The sequence below is a fragment of the Gobio gobio genome (genome assembly GCF_949357685.1).
Source record: "Gobio gobio genome assembly, chromosome: 19".
In the NCBI taxonomy this organism is placed as follows: domain Eukaryota; kingdom Metazoa; phylum Chordata; class Actinopteri; order Cypriniformes; family Gobionidae; genus Gobio; species Gobio gobio.
The window spans coordinates 14108973-14131394 of NC_137112.1; the positions used below are offsets into that span (position 1 = coordinate 14108973).

The following is a 22422-nucleotide window of genomic DNA, read 5'->3' on the forward strand; positions in this document are numbered from 1 at the left end:
ACGCATACCTTTAACTTTCATTACTCATTTTTAGAGTGTACGTTTGTATTTCAGAGTTTATCACAGCTCCTGCGTACAACTGATGTAGGCTTCAAAATCAAAATCTGTATCTTTGTCTGATACAGGCTCAAACACAAGGTCGGATGCCTAATCTCTCCATCGTTCATGTCGGACAGTAGAGATCTGTTTGCTGTGTACGCTCCCTCGCTGTGCAACAGCCAATCAGAGCAGAGCTCAACATTATTATTCATGACCCTCCCGGCCCATTTCATTCTAGGGACAAATCCTAGGGTTGTAAATGGACATGTAAAACCGTATCTGGAGAATTTTTGCCCTTACCTAAGCCACATACCTTCTGTGCAGATATTAGAGAACACTTTAAAATATTGTATCAATGCATTCTATGGCACCTTTAAAGGAACACGCCGACTTTTTGGGACTTCAGCTTATTCACCGTATCCCCCAGAGTTAGATAAGTCCATACTAGTGGTGTAACGGTACACAAAACTGATGGTTCGGTACGTACCTCGGTTTTGAAGTCACGGTTCGGTACAGCAGTTTTACAAAAATGCTTATTTATTTATTTTTACTAAACAGTGGTTTACTGAAAAAAATGTGTCTGTCCTTAAATTAATTACATTATAACTAAAAGTTTATTGAAGATATTGCTGTAAACTATACAGGGAGCCTTACTTGCACATTAATATTAAAGGTTAACAACAGAGCCCAAACTATTAGCCTAAATTCAGTTGCTATTTATTTTTAGGTCTAATATTCAACACTCAAATAACATAGTACGCAAACATGTAAACTTCACATTTGGCAGTTTTTGCAATAACTTCTAAATCTAATTATAAAATGTTTTTTTCTCCAATTCGTTGTTGAAATGTAATCATTTATACACAGTGTCTCATTTTCATGACAGGTTTATTTAAACATACATGAAATAATCAAGACATCATTAACAGGTTAAGTAGAATATAATGAATATATAGGCTTATATAGTGCATATATTTAGTGAAAAAGTTGATTTCTCTAGTGAATAAAATTCTGTGGACACTGAATAACTGCCTGAGGTAAATGTGATGCTACATGACATTGTTTACTAGTGGGGTCAACAATAATCGATTCGGCAATGCATCGCAATGCGGGGCATACACGATTCAGCATCGATGCGTCTAAGTGCCATAATCGATTATGTCATCTTTTATTTTCTGGCCTTGAGTTGGACAATAAAGTTGTGAAGTTTCAATTACTTCCGGGGTCATAACAACAACAACAATCAAGATGGCTGAGGCGGAGGGAGATTACTGATTAATTAAAACACATATGTTCACTGCTGGAAAAAGTTGGCTGTTATTATTGCTCTATTTAATTTCAAATGGTTCTAAAGCAGAGAAGAGAAACATTTCTCATTCAAAGCACTGAAAGCAGTGATTTATGTTTTCTTTTTCAGGTTTGAAAATGCCATATCCAATACCCTGTACCATTCAATTTTATTTTATTTAATGACATTTATGTCAAAGATACAGGAGAGTGATAATACACACATGGCAGCCAATAAAATCTGTTGTTCAATATCTGACTGCTTGTATTGCCTCATGACTGATTAAAAATTTGCCTTGTTGTGTGCAGTAGAATTTTGATGCATCGCAATGCATCGTAGAATCGAATTGAATCGAATCGTTACCTGGTGAATCGTAATCGAATCGAATTGTGAGGGCAGTCCCAATGCACACCCCTATTGTTTACAAGCAGTTTTATTGAGGTATTTCCACCGTTGAAACACTGATTGAGCACTTACACCTCGTATGATACGTGACAGTAAGTTGTGTAATGTATCCTTAACTTATCTTCAGATGTTTCTTCATGTTTTTTTCTCTAGGAAGAGATGATCGATCGCACTCACAGATGATTGCGTTCACACGCGCAACGCGCGGCCGCTAGAACAGTGATCAGTCATGCCACATTAAAGAGCGTCAAAACGGCATTTATCGTTTGAATTTCGTGATAAAATGAATACTTAATATGTTCGTGTGGGAACTCGGATTGAAGTGTGTTCCGCGCTTAAAACAAGCCGATTGTTAAAGACTGCATTCGGAAACCGTTCGGTACACGCGTGCACCAAACCGAAAGCCCTGTACCAAAACAATTTGGTTCGAATACGTTATACCCCTAGTCTATACATACCATTCTCATCTCTGTGTGTGCCCACCGTTAGCCTAGCTTAGCACAAAGACTGGAGGTAAATGGCTCCAGCTAGCCTAGTGCTCAATAAGTGACAAAATAACGAAACATTTTCCTATTTACATGTTGTGATGTGTATAGTTACATCGTGTACTAAGACCGACGGAAAATGAAAAGTTGCGATTTTCTAGACCGATATGGCTAGGAACTATTCTCTCATCGCCTGAAAATAGGCTAACTTCCGTCAACATAACCAACGTGACAACCTGCTTTCACAGAGAGTGTGCTGGGGACTATTTTCAGGCGCTGTGTAATATCATTGCACTGCTGCACTCATGGTACGGCTCAAAGTTCCTTGATTATTCCGCAGGAATGAGAGTATAGTTCCTAGCCATATCGGTCTAGAAAATAGCAACTTTTCATTTTCTGTCGGTCTTAGTACACAATGTAACTATACACATCACAACATGTAAATAGGAAAAGGTTGGCGTTATTTTGTCACTTATTGAGCAGTAGGCTAGATGGAGCCATTTACCTCCAGTCTTTGTGCTAAACTAGGCTAGCGGTGGGTGCGTCAGACAGAGTTATGACACACAGAGATGAGAATGGTATGTATGGACTTATCTAACTCTGGGGGATACAGCGAATAAGCTAAAGTCCCAAAAGTTGGCGTGTTCCTTTAATGGGGAAAGTTCCTCAAAGGCATTAGATATAGTGTCATTATATATTGAAATAATCTCATTGGGACAGGAGAAATTGAGAGAGAATGGCAGAGAGGAAGCAACAATAGCAGTAGAGAATTTATCATTTTAATTTATAGACATGTAATTATTTTTTTTTTTAAGTTCTGAGGAACCTGGGAAACGTATTAAATTTGATGACGTTCTGTTCTTAGAGGGCACTAAAACTTACAAATCTTGACAACTGTCGTCACATTTACCATCCACTTGGAACCTGCTTATTGGCGCTTGTTTTTGGCTTCATTTACCTAATAAGATTTATTTTAGCTGACAAAGTAGTCATTTTAAAAATGACTAAATAATATTAATGGCTAACACTTTACAGTGAGGTTGTATTAGTAAACATTAATTAATGCATTAGTTAACATGAACAACACTTCTGTTCAGCATTAGTTCATCTTTATTAACATTAACTCACTCATATATATATATATAATTTTTTGCATCTATTCACGTTAACAGTGCAATTAGTTAATGCATTAGTTAACATGAACGAACCGTGACCAACGCCTGTAGCTTTACTGTTTTTGTAAGGTTATCTTACTGTACATATTTACATTAGTTTACGTAGCAATTGACACACACTAAGGAAGAACATTTTCGAACTCACCATCTTACGCTTAAGGTAAAAATGCTGCTGTGTACCTTATCAACATTATTTAATACGCCATTGATTTTGGGCTGTTGGTAAACATAATTCTACAGTGGAAACCATCTGAACATCAACAGATTGTTAAGTGTGTATAAACATTAACAACCTATCATTACTTACATTCAACAAAGCATTTATTAATGAATTTTGAGAACCTTATTGTAAAGTGTACACTATTTCAACATTACCTGACATGTGACTAACATTTGTAGACTCTTTATTAACACGACTTGCTATTAACAAAGCATTTATTAGTATTTACTGCTTTGTAATGAACAGGGTTCCCACTCTTTCATGAACACCAGATTCAAGGATTTTCAAGGACTTTTTCAAGCACCATTTATTTTATTTCAAGCACCTATCAGATTCATAACCCAGCATATGTAGCATCACGAAAGACCTCTTAAAGTAGGCTACTTAAAGGAACATGGTGACTTTTTGGGACTTTAGCTTATTCACCGTATCTCCCAGAGTTAGATAAGTCCATACACACCATTCTCATCTCCGTGTCTGGTTGTGTCTCAACTCTGTCTGACGCACCCACCACTAGCCTAGCTTAGCACAAAGACTGGAGGTAAATGGCTCCAGCTAGCCTACTGCTCAATAAGTGACAAAACCCCCACTAACCCTTCAGCCCCCGAACATGAGCAACGTTTTGTTCTGTCTTTGATAGTGCATATACTGTAGGACAATTTTTTTAAATAACACCATTCTAAACAAAATGTATTTCAAATTTAATTCAAGCACTTTCAAGGACCTATATTTGTTTTCAAGTACTTTCCAGGCCTTGAATACATGTGTCTGAAATTCAAGTACTTTCAAGAAGCGTGGGAACCATGAATGAACCTACAAATGTTAACACATCAGGTAATGTTGAAATAGTGTACACTTTCCAATAAGGGTCACAAAATCCATTAATAAATGCTTTGTTTAATAATGTTGATGTGACACAACAGCATTTTTACATTTAGAGTAAGATGGGGAGTTAGAAGTGTGTGTCAACTGGTATGTACACCAATGTAAATATGTACAGTAAGATAACCTTACAAACAGTAAAGCTACAGGCGTTCATGGTTAGTTCATGTTAACTAAAGCATTAACTAATGTTAACTAATACAACCTTATTGTAAAGTGTAACCTATTAATGTTGATAATCAAAAGTGGACTAACAATCAGAAGTTGGGCTAAAACTATAACAGTGTCCATTCTGAGAGGGTGAAACAAGAAAACTGTAGAAATACATCATAAAACGTGACTTTACAAGACTGGACAATCTGTAGAGTAAAACCAGCATAACGAAAGCATGAAGCTCAGAGTTTAGCAATCTTCTGAATCTGTCTTCAGATGAGACATGACAGATGGCTGCTCACCAAAAGCATTTTGAAATGATTATGTTGCTCCACAACTACATGAAATCATCTTTTGACAGTTCGCCGTGTCTCTTTGCCGTTGCTTACAGAACTTCCCCCCACACCGGGACTTGGTGTCGACCTATTTCCGTTTCCACCGCTCGCTCGTCCACCCGGCTGTGGATTGGTGGAGTTTCCAGAGCTTTGAGAATTCACCCCATTTCCATTGGGAGTGTCGTTACCTTCAAAGAGCACATTGAATGAATATATGAATACATTGCATGAATATTTGACAACACTTTATGAACTAGTTGCTTGTTAGCATGCGTATTACTAGGACATTGGCTGTTTATTAGTGCTTATAAAGCACATATTAATGCCTTATTCGTCATGACCATGATCCTACTCAATACCTAAACTTAAAGGGTAACTCAACTAGGGATCGACCGATATGGATTTTTTAGTGCCGATGCGATACTGACTTTTTTTTCATCAGCCTTAGCCGATGACCGATACGGGCTGCCGATTTTCTTGAGCCGATATTTGGAGCCGATACTGCTTTTGCTCCCTCGATTTACATCATAAAAATGACACAATGATCATGATGATAACAATTTTACAAGTCTCAATTTAAAAAAAGGAACATTTATTGAACTAAAAAAACAATATTTAACAAATAGTAAAAACAGGTGAGGTAGAACATGAAAAAAAAGAGTTCAGTGGTGAAAATAAATATTTAAGCATAAATTAAATAATGACACTATTGCACACAGTAGCAACAAGCAAGCAGCATAATCAAGTGCACACTGACTGTACTATACTTAATTTTAAAACTATTTACAACCTAGTCATTTAATGCTTAGGTGCACTTAACTTAATCTCTTGTAGAGCAACACTAGCGGTAATTCAGGAACAAATCTCCCAATGCTCCACGTGAAACTTCGGTCGACCTTTTACCATTGTGTCAATTCTCAATTGATTTTGATTAATATGCACGAGGGAGCAAGACAGTTTGAAGACGGTCAGAGTGTGCGCGCGCGCAGCCGGAAGAGGGGCGCGCTCTCTGCTCCTTCTCTCAGCAACACATGCGACCTGTCAGAAGCGCAACAGTCAGTCTCATCACTCACCGATCAAATAAGGCTTTAGTGGGATAAAAATTTGCTTTGGCAGCCGCCAAAGAACTCAATATGTGGCGGCCGGTGTTGATTCTGTGGCGACTTAGTCTATGTGTGGGAAACACTGGAGAGACACACACGTCCAAACCGCAGCCAGGTGGTCGCTGAATAAAACTCCCACAAATACCACAGTACGTCGGCATTACTTAATCCTATGACCAGTGTTCGTAACAGATAACGTATGCATACGAATAGCCTACAACTTCGCTATTTGCTGCTCCCTAAATACAATGGAAAGCAGTTTTATAGACATTCAGCATTTGCGGTTTCCATTTGGACGCACAAACTTGCTTAGCTATAGTTGCAAGAACATATAGAGCAACGTGTTTCCACTTTCAAAGTGTATGGCAATATTTCAACTCAGTCAAACAGTTAAAAGATGCTTTGAAAGTTTAAAACGTATCGTTTTCTTGAAGAGAAGATTCTAGCTCTGCTAGTGGGGGAGGGGCAGTGCATGAACTGCAGCGTAGAGGTCTTCACGGAGCCCCCGAGACCCGTGGACCCGGGTACCGGATACCGGAGTCGATCCGGACTTAGAGAACACCTGCCCGTGATCAGAGTCAGTCAGCACTGCTTGTGTGTTTTTTGTAACTTGCAACTGTAAAATTAGGATAAGAAAAGTGTGAGCCGGAAAGTTTAAAAAAAAGAAAGAAGAAAAACACGAGCGATCTCTCTCTCTTGCTCGCTCGCCTCACGCTCGCTCTCTCTCTCTCTCTCTCTCTCTCTCTCTCTCTCTCTCTCTCTCTCTCTCTCTCTCTGCAAGCGCAGTGTAATAATAATGGTTACCTTCATTAGTGATGTGCGAAAAAAGCTAAAAAACAACGAATATAAAGAAGTTAAAACCACGGGCACCTCTTCTGTCCGGGCATCCTTCATGCATATTGTGGACAAACATGAGAAAAAAGTAAGTGCTGTCTACGTGTGATGCACTGTTGAAGTTTGATTTGAACTTATATTTAAATAATATATTTAAAATCAGCAACAAAATCTCAGGTGAACTGTCACAAATGTTTTCTATGGTGCTCAAATTGCGTAAAAAAGCTCATATTTCAGGTTGCTCCAGCCACCGCGCATGTGCAGTCTCAAGCGCGTGTCATGTTTCTATGGCAACCCGAGCTTCCGCTGTGATTGACTTTAATAATATGAATGAACCGTCTTATTTCTTAAAGTTTTGGTGGTCAGACTCGGCTCACAGAGATGATAGCAAATAAATAATGTGGACGTCAGCGGCCACCGAACGAGCAATCGTTATTATAGTTCAAAAAGGCAAACAGTCAAAGTTATTATGCGAGTTAACTTGGCGAAATGCAAATCTGCAAAGACGCATTTGTCATCCGTCACCGTGACATAAAGTGGACTTTTAAAGCTGAAATGATGAGTGAATTAAGCATGCTTGGAATAACAAGAGAGGAATAACATGGATTTAACTTTTTGGCAAGGATGTAATGCATCACAAGTAACGTTACAAGGAAGGGAGACGACGGCTAGGTAACGTAAGACAAAAAGTTACATTTTTCATAACTTGTTTATTGACTTGTTAATATCAGTTATTGTGGAATATGTGACAATCGGGTCCAGTCGGGTCTGTGTCTTCGCGCCGGGTTCGGTTCCAGCTTTTAAATAATAGATGGGTCCAGGTCGGTTCCGGGTACTACTTTTTTGGCATTTCTCGGATCTGCACGGGTCCGGGTCCAGCTTTTAAAATAATAGACGGGTCCGGGTCGGTTCCGTTAAGCACATTACGGGTCTCTTCGGGTTCGGGTATGAATTTTTGGACCCGTGAAGACCTCTACTGCAGCGTCTCCAGCAGCTCAGAGCTGCCTGTGTGGACACCTGTCTGTAAATAATGCCGGGGAAAAAATATCGGCGAACGCAGCAGCCTTGTATCGGCCGATACACCTAAAAATCACAAATATCGGCCCGATATATCGGCCGGCCGATATATCGGTCTAACACTAAACTCAACCCCTGATCAGATCCTAACTCCACCCACTGGCGATTATTGAAAAATGCTGGAAAAGTCAGAGGGGACCAAACGAGGGCGGGGTTGAGCGGGGGGCGTGCACCTGAGACCCGCAGTGACGGATTGATTAGGGTGTGGTGAGCTCGTGCCAGGGGCGGTGGTAGTGAGCCGTTGGAAGAGCCAACATACGTCACGATGTAGTTTTAATTTCGTCAGACGAAACAAGACTAAATATGTTCGTCAACAACCTTTTTTTCCATGACGAAGACGAGACAATGACGAGACTGCACCAATGTCCAAAAACGCTGACTAAGACTAAATTAACATGCATTATTGTTGACGAGAAAAGACGAGACTAAAATGTTTTGCATAAAATAAAAACTAACTAAAATCTCTCTTCATTTTCGTCTACAATCGTCTCTACTTTTTCATCATGAGATAAAATATTCAGCTGTTCAAAATATTCCGAAAGAGTTTGCGCTGTTGCTCATGTACAGGTCTCATACTCCGGTTGCTGCCAGCCTGTCATCTCGCAGCGGGTGGCTTGAGCGGATGCATAACAGCTTCACCATACAGGTGTTTGCAGCAATTTTTGGTAAACAGTACAGCATAGTGTGCATTGATTGTTACATCAGCCATATTTACAAGATCATTTTATAATGGAGAGTGATGGCGATGCAACATTGTTAACATTAATGTTAATGTTTTTATTGTATTTAGCCCTCAGGTATTCCTTACTAATTGGTCACACTCATACTCATTGATGGTCAAATGTAACCATACACCTTAACTATTTTTAAAATAAATAGCCTATATTTTAGTTCAATAATATTTTTTTGAATATTTTGAGGAGGTCTTTTGGTACGAAATACTATTTGTGCAATAAGTATGGTCCATTAATGACCACTTAAAACATTTGTCTTCTAATATTTGTATTATTTATATTACAATTAGTGTAGTAATTAAGGTTAAAATAGAGAATTCCAATGCAGAGAGGCAAATTAGTCATTTTGTGGCTGGAAAAATAAATTTTCATTTGTAATGCCATTACTGGTGCCTGTATTGTATGTATGGTAATATTCATGTAGTCTAGTTGCTCAGAAAAGTATTGCAGATCATAACTGCATACTTATTTGTGAAATTTTTAAATGTTAATAATAGTGAATAGTAATGAATGCAAGCAAATATAATTTAACCCCCCAAAAAGTTTAAAATAGTGCTAAAAGGCAAACTTATTTTTCCTTATGTACAGTAGGCTATATACATATGAATTCATACTGAATCAAGATCGAAATCGATTTTTGAGCCCATCATCTCATAAGCTAATGCTGATTTTAGGCATCTATGCTGTAAATCAACCAGTTAGCTATGGTGTTGTGGCACATACATTATGCAGGTTATATGTATTTTATGTAACTTATTTTGCCACACAATATATTGAGTTTTCCTTTGACTAAAACTAGACTAAAATTATGAAACTTTTAGTCGACCAAAACTTGACTTTTGACGAAAACTAGACAAAAAAATTGACTTTTAGTCGACTAAAACTTTACTTTTGACTAAACTAGACTAAAATGATGATACTTTTAGTCGACTAAAACTTGACTTTTGACGAAAACTAGACAAAAAAATAGACTTTTAGTCGACTAAAACTTGACTTTTGACTAAAACTAGACTAAAATGATGAGACTTTTAGTCGACTAAAACTTGACTTTTGACGAAAACTAGACAAAAAAATTGACTTTAAGTCAACTAAAACTTGACTAACAAAAAAAAATATGTCAATGACTAAATATGACTAAAACTAACATTTGGCATAAGACTAAGACTAAATTAAAAATAATTGACAAAATTAACACTATCACGATGGCAAACAACGTCCAATAGGAAAATTCAACTGCAGTAGCCACCATTCAACCTTAAGAGGGCAGCACTCGGAAAAACAGACGTTTTTACACCATATATTGTAGAATTAAAGGGGTGATGAATTGAGATTGAGCTTTTGATATATAAAAGGTTAAGGTAATATAAAAATAACCTGTAAGTTTCAGAGCTGAAAACTTCCTTGTTAGTCAAAGAAAAGCTTTTATTGACACCAGGCCCAGCAAACGCTCGATCTCAGAATGTGCCAGGCTATGTTGTGAGAGTGTAGTGAAGCACCGTCTCAACAGAAGAAGAACAATGCCTGATTCTGTAGCCCCGCCCACCGACTCGTGCCACTAACATAACAAAGGCCTACATGGACCTAAACCTGATAGAATTTCTAAACATGCCGCATAAGATCATTCGGATTCCAAAATTATGAATGCATGGATGAACTTTATTTTTAATGAATATCCAGCTCACGTGGGGAAGACTTTGCGTTTGTTCCTTCATTTCACCACGGATTCTTTTGTAAACAAGAGACTGAAAATAAGATGTTTTAGGGTCTAGTTACCCTTTAACAACTACCTTACTATCTATTAAGCAGTGATGAAGCGCTATATGGCTATACCTGCAGTGGCTCCAGTGCTGCTGTTCATGTTGCTCTGGTCATTCAGTCCCTGACCGGTAACAAGAAGAAAGTCAATTACCATGACCAGTATTTAATTGGGTGTTTTTCAAAATAGTGAATAGGTTCATTTTTAAAAGGCCATATGATGCTTTCTAATGTTTTTCCTTTTTCTTTAGTGTGTAATGTATCTGTTTGTGCATGTATAAGATCTGCAAAGTTACAAAGTCTCCCACAAAAAAAGATGAATTCTATCTAACAGGGACAAAAGTCCAGTCACAGTGTGTAATATTAGCAAAATGCCTGCTCAAAGGCATACGCAAATAAAGAAGGTTTCAGTGAATGGAAGTGTTGTTGTCACGTCGCAGAGGCGCTGTGTGTTTGGATGAGAGGTTAAAAAGCTGTTCCTGAGCAATACAACCCAAACACTCGCTTGTGCACAGAGGACAGCATCCTGAACCTGGAAGTCCTACTCTTGTAAATATCCATATTTATAACTTTATAAACTATAATCACTGGCTTCTGGTAACGGGCGTACACGAGTTCTGGTTGAAGAGTGACCTCTGACCCGATGCATGACGTAGGATGTAGGAGTAGCGTAAACTCAGGTCGAGAGTGGTTCGATGATCAAGTCGATGCCTCTCGCTGTTCAAACTCAAGCTCCTCCCACATTTCTCTTTAAAAGCTTCTGTTTTAGACTCCCAATTCGTGACCAGTGTTTTGTTTTGCTCTATCCTCTGCACTTCTGTGTTTGTCAATGCACTATGCGTTGGGTCAGAGGTCACTCTTCCGCCGGAACTAGAATAATGTACGCCCGTTACCGGAAGCCAGTGATTATAGTTTATAAAGTTAAAAATATGGATATTTTTCTTCAGAAGGCCTTTATTAACGCCCTGAAGTTGAATGATTGCTTTTATGATGAATGCTGCGCTTTCACTTTTCACCATTCACTGCCATTATAAAGCTTGGATTAGCCAGGACATTTTTTTTTATATAACTCCGATTGAATCGTCTGAAAGAAGAACGTCATATACACCTAGGATGACTTGAGAGAGGGTAAAACATGGGGTAATGTTCATTTTTGGGTGAACTATCCCTTTATCTATGTGTTTACAATTGCTTTAAAAACCTTGCAAGCTGAAGCTTTTGATTATGATAAGGGGCCATTGCTTGAGGCGTTTGACCAATCACAACGCACTGGGTCAGCTGGCCAATCAGAGAACTCTGGCTTTTCAGAAGGAGAGGCTTTGTAGAAACCCGAACGCAATCAGCGAGATTCAGTGGGAATAGAATTTGCTGCAAAAATGTACAGTATGTGAAAAATAAAGTGTTTTTTTATTTTTACATTTAAAACATGTTAACCCATTCTTGTACACACATTAAAAATAATTAACTTTTAAGACAGCATCATATGGCCTCTTTAAAGGGATAGTTCACCCAAAAATGATAATTATCCCATGATTTACTCACCATCAAGTCATCCTAGGTGTATATGACATCTTCTTTCAGACGAACACAATCTGAGTTATATTAAAAAAATGTCCTGGCTCTTCCAAGCTTTATATTGGGAGTGAATGGGAGCCCAAAATTGGAAGGTCATCAAAGTGCATCCGTCCATCCATCTATCATAAAAGTGCATCCATCCATCCATCATAAAAGTGCATCCATTCATCATAAAAAGTGCATCCATCCATCATAAAAGTGCATCCATCCATCCATTCATCATAAAAGTGCATCCATCCATCATAAAAGTACATCCATCCATCCATCCATCATAAAAGTGCATCCATCCATCCATCATAAAATTGCATCCATCCATCCATCATAAAAGTGCATCCATCCATCCATCATAAAAGTGCATCCATTCATCATAAAAGTGCATCCATCCATCATAAAAGTGCATCCATTCATCATAAAAGTCCATCCATCCATCCATCATATAAGTGCATCCATCCATTATAAAAGTGATAAAAGTGCATCCATCCATCCATCATAAAAGTCCATCCATCCATCATAAAAGTGCATCCATTCCTCATAAAAGTCCATCCATCCATCCATCCATCCATCATAAGTGCATCCATCCATTATAAAAGTGATAAAAGTGCATCCATCCATCCATCCATCATAAATGTCACTCCATCCATCCATCCATCCATCATAAAAGTGCATCCATTCATCATAAAAAGTGCATCCATCCATCATAAAAGTGCATCCATCCATCCATTCATCATAAAAGTGCATCCATCCATCATAAAAGTACATCCATCCATCCATCCATCCATCATAAAAGTGCATCCATCCATCCATTCATCATAAAAGTGCATCCATCCATCATAAAAGTACATCCATCCATCCATCCATCATAAAAGTACATCCATCCATCCATCCATCATAAAAGTGCATCCATCCATCCATCATAAAATTGCATCCATCCATCCATCCATCCATCCATCATAAAAGTGCTTCCATTCATCAAAAAAGTGCATCCATCCATCACATAACTGCTCCACATGGCTCCATAGGTTAACAAAGGCCTTCTGAAGCGAAGTGGTGTGTTTGTGTTAGAAAAATATCCATATTTAACACGCTATAAAGTAAAATATCTAGCTTCCGGCCAACCGCCTTTTGTATTCGACTTATGGAAAAAGTAGCGTGATGATGATGTCGGATGTAGCGTAAGCGTTTTGAACTGTGAGAGGCGCTACACTTTATTCGTAAGTTGAATACGGAAGGCGATCAGGCGTAAGCTAGATATTTTACTTTATAAAGTTTTAAATATGGATATTTTTCTTACAAAACCCAATCGATTCGCTTCAGAAGGCCTTAATTAACCCCCGGAGCCATGTGGAGCAGTTATATGATGGATAAATGCACTTTTTGGGGCTGGCATTCACTGCCAGATTGTATTCGTCTGAAAGAAGAATGTCATATACACCTAGGATGGCTTGAGGGTGAGTAAATCATGGGCTTATTTAAATTTTTTGGGTGAGCTATCCCTTGAAGATAGAAATCCACAAAAATAAATCTAGAAGACATACCGTTTTCTGGGCCAAATATTCTGGATTAGGCTCACTAAAGTTTGGCACCTCAGAATACACCATGCAGAATCTTACAAATTGGATACAAAAACGTTAATTCATTCACAATTAAATATTTTGGGCAAGGTGAAATTTAACATATATTTGTCTGTATTTTACTTTAGTTTTTCCCCTAACGATAACTATACTGCTGTTGCAAAAATATGAATGATTAAATAAAATGAAATGATTCAAACTTACTCTCCAATCTTCTGTAGTTCACCACCTCTTCCAGTGTACAGCGTCAAACAGCCTTTAAAAACTGAGGCGTAACTGCAGCAAAATACAAATGTAGACGTTCTGCAGTTAGTAAAAAAAGCAGTTAGTACTTTACACTGTAACTGATTGTTCGTTTCAGGCAGATTGAATGTGTCTTTTGAGCATAGTCAGCGTATGTTAAAATTAGGGCTGGGTATGGATTCAGATGTTCCAATTCGATTTCGATTCGCAAGCTCTCAAATCGATTTCGATTCTTGATTCAACTCAATGAATATAGATTTAATACAAATACTATATTTAGAAAAAAGAACAGTGAACACAAGTTTACAAGTGGGTAATTAAAAATAAATGAAGAGCCACAAACCTGAATATTAAACTTTTTATTTTAGGTACACTAGTGTACATTAAAACAGAATCTCTCTATTTCAAATGCAGACAATTATGTTAAAGGGTTAGTTCACCCAAAAATGAAAATTCTGTCATTAATTACTTACCCTCATGTCGTTCGACACCCGTAAGACCTCCGTTCATCTTCGGAACAGAAATGAAGATATTTTAGTTGAAATCTGATGGCTCTGAAAGGCCTCCATTGGCTCAATGGCACGGTTCACTCTCAAGACCCTTAAAAGGTACTAAAGACGTCGATCTCACTACAGTGGTTCTAAAATAACTTTATGAATCGGCGACAATAGTTTTTGTGCGCAAAAAAACCCTAAATAACGACTTACATAGTGATGATGATTTCAAAACACGGCCTCATGAAGCTTCGAAGCGTTATGAATCAGTGAGTCGAATCATGATTCGGATCGCGTGTCAAACCGCCAAACTGCTGAAATTTGGCGATTCAAACCGCTGATTCGACTCGCTGATTCATAACGCTTCGAAGCTTCATGATGCCTTGTTTTGAAATCGTCATCACTATGTAAGTCTCTATTTAGGGTTTTTTTGCGCACAAAAACTATTATCGCCGATTCATAAAGTTATTTTAGAACCACTGTAGTGAGATGGACTTTGTAACGACGTCTTTAGTACCTTTTAAGGGTCTTGAGAGTGAAACGTGCCATTGAGCCAATGGAGGCCTTTCAGAGCCATCAGATTTCAACTAAAATATCTTCATTTGTGTTCTGAAGATGAACGGAGGTCTTACGGGTGTCGAACGACATGAGGGTAAGTAATTAATGACAGAATTTTCATTTTTGGGTGAACTAACCCTTTAATTGTGTTCACCTGATCATCATGTGCTCTTCCCTTTATATTGAGCTCCTTTCCCTCTTGTGTGCATTTGTTTTATGCCGTGTGTCTGGCTAAGCTTGTCCTAGTGACAGTATTTGATCTTGCCTAGTTATAGTCCTTTGCTTTATTTTCCCTAGCCTTGTTTTTTGGATTTCTCTAGTTTTGATTTTGTTCCTGAGTTTTTACTCTAGTCTAGTTCTTGTCTTTATTTTTTTGGTCTAGTCTCCCTAGACTTATTTTTAGTTCTGTCTTGCTTTTTCTAGCTTCACTTTTATTTAGTTTCCTGTAAGAGAGCAGTCTTGTTTTATTTCTTATTTATAGAGCTTTTATATTATTTTTCTCTTTTGCTAGCTTCAGTTATTTTTTAGGTTATTTTGTTTTCTTTATTCTTAGGTGTAAGTTTGTCTATTATCTCTCGTTGTTTGTGTCTCTGTGTTCGTGTGTGTGTCTTGTGTTGGTTCCTGCCCTGTGTCCTGAGTTTCCCCTGGTCATTGACTCTCCTGGCCTGGCTACCAGTCTGGTTCTACAGCAAGTTACGTCACCAACTGTCAAGCCTGTTTCCTGAGCCGCTTCCTTGTCTCCATCGTTGGCCATCACATCCTTGCTGTCTCTACCCTGACCAGCCAGTTCTCCCATTGTGTCCTGCCCCTATTGTTTGGACTTTGTTCCTGTCTCACCATTCTTGCCCTGTGTCTAATATTGTTAATAAATTTCACCCCCTGCTCATTCTGCATCTGGGTCCTCACTCTCAGTACCTTGACAATAATGGCTAACATACATGCTTAAACCCTCTGGTCCTCTTCGGTCAAAAATGACTGAAAACTTTTAAGTTTTGAAATGTTTAATTTTTTTGCCTTATCGGAATGGGATGACTTGGTGACTTTTGTTGCATTAGCTATGTGAACACACAAAACAATCAAGGAGATGATTCGGATATGTTAAAGGGTCGTAAAAAAAATAGTCACACTTGTCTCCTTCGTGGTCAAAAATTACCGACATAGGAAATGAATGGGAAATACGCAAAAATACGAAAACTCAGAGAAACTTTTGGTGGTACAAACTACAAATCAGCCACTGTGCAGAAAAAAAGTGCACAGCAATGAAGGGGTGACACTCTAAAATGTCAAGAGTGCAAATTAGACAGCCACACTCCCACACACACACACCCACGCACACAAACACACACACACACATAGAAATTGACAGGTAAGACTGCAGCAGCAAATTTTGAGAATATGCTAAATATAATCAATAAATGAAAAAAAAATACATAAGTGACTCTCTCGCTCAAATGCACGCACACACACACACACACACACACACAGACAGAGAGAGAGAGAGAGACAGAAATTAACAGACAAGACTGCATTTATTGAAAAAAGAAGCTATAGCCTACAGATGGTTACACAACATTACACATGTTTTTATTTTTTTTAACGGCTCCAGAAGACGCTATTCTCACTTAAAAAAAAATTATTTTAAAGGCCTGCACTCTATTGTAATGTGAAATGTTGCATTTTTGGGGAAAAAATGTAAATTTAAAAAATTAAAAAATTTAATATTAATTCTAATGGAAAAAAGTGCTCATTAAAATTGTATACTTATTGCATAGTACCATAGAATCCCTTCAAAATTCTAAATAATAATCAAAAAATATTATTGAACAAAAATATATTACATTGGTTTTCCTGAAGAAAAAAAAAGTGAAATTTTAAGGCTTCGGTCACTTTTGACCGCGAAGGAGACAAGTGTGACCCCTAAACGAAGAGGACCAGAGGGTTAAGTGAAAGCTCAAGTTTAATACTATGATCATAATGCAAGGCAAGCATTCACATGTATGTGATCTATTTATAGCGGTTGTGTTCTCGGCTGTGGGGGTGTTGCAACGTCTGTGTGATGATGTCCATCAAATGGTTCTGCAGATTTGTAGTATTACTACAGCATTTCACCTCAGCATCAACGCACCGGAAGCTGCTATTTAAGCACTGAATGAATGAATGAATGACAGGCGCGCCTCTCGCTCCTTTGTAACATCGCGCAAGGCAAATAAGAGGGTGACATCTAATGGAGAAAATTAGTAATTAGATTTATGTTAATCTTATGTTCAATGTCCACATTTTTAAAAAACGATTATTCGAAAAAAAAAATTTGCCCAGCCTTAGTTAAAATGTCTGAAAGGGGGAAAAAATGTAAGACTTTAAATGTGTATCACTGATATCAAACGTAGTCTCACCCTTTGGTAAGTCTGATGATGTCACCAGCCTGAATGAGTCCACCGACTTCATCCCAAACCGATATGCTGATGCTGCCCGTCTTGTCGGCCACTTTACAGGTGCGCACCTCATGGCCGTCTTTGGTCTTCGTCACTCGTCCTTGAAAAAGATTGCGTGAGAGAAGATTCAGAGTCCAGATGACCACTGACATGAAACTTTAGACTGATAAATATTAATCATAGAAGGCCTGAAGAGTGTATTGTAATAAACAAACGTCAATAAAGAGCCTTCAGTTCTGCAGTAATGCAGTGATGCATATCATGAAATGTATTTAATGGGAGATTATTAGGGTTTAAGCACTAAAGGTGAATATGCACCTATTGTACCCGTTGGTACTCTTATTATTATTCTTACGCTCTACAGTCTATGGCAGTCTATTTCAAAAGTTGTGAAATTTGCCACACAGATAGAGGACAGTCTCAAATGTTACTATAACAAATATGGAGTCTCTAACTTAATCACTCTAGCGCCACCAACTGTCCAAAGTTTCAATTACATTTATGTTAAAGGGTTAGTTCACCCAAAAATGAAAATTCTGTCATTAATTACTTACCCTCATGTCGTTCGACACCCGTAAGACCTTCGTTTATCTTCGGAACACAAATGAAGATATTTTAGCTGAAATCTGATGGCTCTGAAAGGCCTCCATTGGCTCAATGGCACGGTTCACTCTCAAGACCCTTAAAAGGTACTAAAGACGTTGTTACAAAGTCCATCTCACTACAGTGGTTCTACAATAACTTTATGGAGTGACGAGAATAGTTTTTGTGTGCAAAAAAACCCTAAATAACGACTTACATAGTGATGACGATTTCAAAACACGGCATCATGAAGTTTCGAAGCGTTATGAATCAGTGAGTCGATTCAGCAGTTTGGCGGTTTGACACGCGATCCGAATCATGATTCGACTCACTGATTCATAACGCTTCGAAGCTTCATGATGCCGTGTTTTGAAATCGTCATCACTATATAAGTCGTTTTTTAGGGGTTTTTTGCGCACAAAAACTATTCTCGTCACTCCATAAAGTTATTGTAGAACCACTGTAGTGAGATGGACTTTGTAACGACGTCTTTAGTACCTTTTAAGGGTCTTGAGAGTGAACCGTGCATTGTGTCAATGGAGGCCTTTCAGAGCCATCAGATTTCAACTAAAATATCTTCATTTGTGTTCTGAAGATGAACGGAGGTCTTACGGGTGTCGAACGACATGAGGGTGAGTAATTAATGACAGAATTTTCATTTTTGGGTGAACTAACCCTTTAATAACTTTTGAAGTGTAAGGGCTTTTTTTCCTTTGATTCCTTGGCTCAAGACGATTCGATTGCACCCTAAATCACGGAAATCGAACCAGATCATCTTCAGACCATGCCGACAGAAAGTTATGGAATTTAAGTTTATTAATCAAACATTTTTGAATAACACGCAAACAAATTTTACGTAGCGTTTGCGAAAATAGACGTAAGGCTGTCTCTCCGCAACGCTTAATCGTATTCAGACCAAACTTGGTACACATCACCACAAGCATGATCTGAGGCTACATGCAGTGTTTCAGTACAGCGCCACCTACTGGTCTGGAGATACGAAAAATTTCTATCTTTGAATAACTTCTGAACAGTTTGCCCAAAAAAATCCTAAAAGTGGTCTAATATCGGCTATTTTGGGCATCAGCCATTTTGAATTTTGAAGTAAAATGCTGTATTTTATGAATATCGTTACGAAACTCGGAATGGGTCATCGGCACGATGCCCTGAAGGATGTTTCGAGCCAGCGCCACCCACTGGTAAAGTCAAATATTCGCATGCTTGAGGTATTATATCTCATTACAACTCAATGTATTTGTGTTTTCAGCATTTTTGCTTAAAATTGTCTCCAAATGTCTTTACTCACTGTTGCAGTTGGCCTGCTGCTACTTTCTTTGTTTGCTTCTGTTGTGCTTGTCCCCGATAATTGCTGCTTGCAGCTATATTTTATATTTGTTATTATCAGGGTTTGAAATTAACACCCGACAACCTGCGAAATGCGGGTAAAGATCAACTCCGCACCGCTCCGTTATAAATGCCCGAGCCGAGTGGCTGTAAGCATTTACAATCTGTGAGTGAGATCACACCCCTATCCGCTTGTTAAGTCGTGACATAAGGAGCGCCGTTTCTGGGTCCAAGCCTCAACTCGTTTCACTTGAGAATGCCATTGAAGGCCGTTTATGAGCGCTATTTATTCATATTAAACATCAAACATTTTAAAAAGTTAAATATTTTAAATACTTACAGTCTACACAACAGTCTCTGTGCTCACAACGTCACAGACATTAATATTATAACGATTTATAAAAGATGAATCACGGTGTAGCCATCTGGAATTTTGGTATGGAGATAAAGGTTATGATTATAATTTTTTTTGGTTTTACACCTCGTGTGTGTATATTATAACCATTTGTTGTTTTTCTTGTGGTATGAGATAGAGCGTTTGGACCCGGAAGCGCTGCCGCGTGACGTCAGACTTAACAACCGAATGGGCGGTTTGAAAACATGCGTAACTAATGCTGCCTTCACGTGCTATCGGAAAATTTGACAATTCCTGAAGTCGTGATTATGAGCTCATCCCATTCATATTTCGAAAGTGGAGGGCGTTCATGTGCAATTTTTACCTAGGAAACTCCTATTTACGATAATTCCGAGAGCACGTGAAGGCAGCATAAGTAGGCTGTAGTCTCTAGCCACTGGCCAAAAAATCCTTTGCGTCATCGGAGGATTTTTTTCCAGAAATAAAATGCATAATTCCCTCTCAGGGGGGCATGAGGGGGGAAAGTACGATAATTCTAATATACTACCGGATTTCTATTGATACAAAGCTTAATGCTAATCTCTGAAGTAAACCTTTAAATATTAAATACACTATTTTGCGCAAAATCTACGCATATCTGGCTTCCTTGAACATACAAATAACGGCACGCTTGTTAATTTGCATTGAAGCAATTGGGAAGATTTAAAAAAAAACAATTATGTGACATTTGATTTGTTCCTTGTGGTGTTTATGTTCTTTGTACTGTATTGATCACAGGATTTAGTTTGAATAAGAAACAAATGTATGAAATCCAAATATTATAAATAAATATATATATATACACTGATCAGGCATAACATTATGACCTAATATTGTGTTGGTTCCCCTTTTGCTGCCAAAACAGCCCTGACCCGTCGAGGCATGGACTCCACTAGACCCCTGAAGGTGTGCTGTGGTATCTATAAGTGACGCACACACACCCGGCCATCCACGTGATATAAAAGAAAACGTGATTCATCGGACCAGGCCACCTTCTTCCATTGCTCTGTGGTCCAGTTCTGATGCTCACGTGCCCACTGTTGGCGCTTTCGGCAACGGACAGGGGTCAGCATGGGCACCCTGGCTATGCAGCCCCATACGCAACAAACTGCGATGCACTGTGTATTCTGACACATTTCTATCAGAACCAGCATTAACTTCTTGAGTAATTTGAGTTACAAAAGCTTGTCTGTTTGATCGGACCCAACGTGCCTTGGCCGCCCATGACCCTGTCACCGGAACACCCCACAAGAGCTGCAGTTTTGCAGATGCTCTGACCCAGTCGTCTAGTCATCACAATTTGGCCCTCGTCAAACTCGCTCAAATCTTTACACTTGCCCATTTTTCCTGCTTCTAACACATCAACTTTGAGGACAAAATATTAACTTGCTGCCTAATATATCCCACCCACTAACAGGTGCCATGATGAAGAGATAATCTGTGTTATTCACTTCACCTGTCAGTGGTCATTTTGTTATGCCTGATAGGTGTATATATATTGTATATAAGATGTGACGTAGTTAATCTGGTTTGTTTCCTCTTCTTTTTTTTTTTTTGGCTAGTAGAAGTTCTGAATACCCGGTAACTTGAAAATTTAAAGTCCATTTCAAACCCTGGTCATTAAAGAGCAGCAATAAGTTTAATTTCATAAGGTATTAAAAATAATTAATGCAAGCCCAATTTTATATAAATACAATACATATGTTTTAATCGCAATTTTTTGCTGCCATAATAATGGCCCATTTCAAAAATCAACACAGCCTTTATTTTCTTCTTAACAGCTCCTAATCATAGTGAAGTATTGACTTAATATTCATATTATTTCTAGCATTTCAGGAAAAACTTGCATTCCCTTGGAAAATGATTACTATCTGAATAACATTGTTTTTTTTCTGTTACAGTAAAGCTATAAATATGTAATGCATACAAATAATATGAATATTCAGCTGTTGCCAATAACTTTGGTGTAAACTAACAAAAAAATAAATATTTGTTCACAATCAAGTGTGTCGAAACTTTTATAGTACCATATGATAATAGCACAGCACTTAAACCACTTTCCCAATGTATTCAAGTTATTCCTGAAATCCAGTACTGTTCCTGATATGTTAGTGCAATGTGAAATGTTAATAATTATTTTGTTCATCGGCTGCATGTGATGTGTTGTTTGGACACCTGTTTCCAGCACGATGAAGATGACATTGAGATTCTTGAGTCCAGGTTTAATGTCCTTCACATGAGTCTCTGTGCTCATGATCAGTCTGCTTCTGCCCAAATCCTGCAAAACCTGATGCACAACATGCCAGTCCACATCTGATGCATTTCAAATCACATGCAAGACAATAATAATTAAGGGTGCATGCATGCAAACAACTTTTTGGTAAACTAACTGTGGTGAAGCATGCACGTGCGACACTGACAGCTGATCAACAATATTAAACACACCAGGAAACTAATGAAAACACTCACTGGTTAGCATTGAGCTACGGTTGCACTGACTGTTTTAAAGGTAGCCTACTGTTTCTCTTCATCTGCAACACTTTGCGTGAATAATCCGGAGCAGACTCGCTGCTCGTGATGTGAATTAAGGCGCCGAGTGTTCTGACAGCTGTCAATCATCACAGTTGATCTGAACAGTCTACCGTTTACAGTGCTCGACGTGTTTTTTTGGCGAACGTCATGACGCAATGCTTTCCGTACCGTACGTAATGACGCAATTATCCTCACGTTTTTGTCCGACCTGC

At 38.3% G+C, this 22422-nt stretch overlaps 1 protein-coding gene across 3 annotated transcripts; it reads right to left on the reverse strand.

The window, feature by feature from the left end:
- Window positions 1-2975: 2975 nt before the first annotated feature.
- nabp2 (nucleic acid binding protein 2) lies at window positions 2976-22367 on the reverse strand. 3 transcript variants are annotated; one of them, XM_079843922.1, is made up of 7 exons: window positions 22148-22367; window positions 21854-21965; window positions 17320-17458; window positions 13836-13907; window positions 13596-13665; window positions 10561-10609; window positions 2976-5170 (listed from the first exon to the last, which is right to left on the reverse strand). In XM_079843922.1, the coding sequence occupies exons 2-7, from the start codon at window positions 21930-21932 to the stop codon at window positions 4995-4997; spliced, it is 585 nt and encodes a 194-aa protein (XP_079700048.1). In that variant the 5' UTR covers window positions 21933-21965; window positions 22148-22367; the 3' UTR covers window positions 2976-4994. The 3 variants fall into 3 exon arrangements, with proteins under 3 accessions (XP_079700048.1, XP_079700049.1, XP_079700050.1); XM_079843923.1 differs by having other exon boundaries at window positions 2982-5170; window positions 22197-22367; XM_079843924.1 differs by lacking the exon at window positions 21854-21965 and having other exon boundaries at window positions 3170-5170; window positions 22148-22318.
- Window positions 22368-22422: the final 55 nt, after the last annotated feature.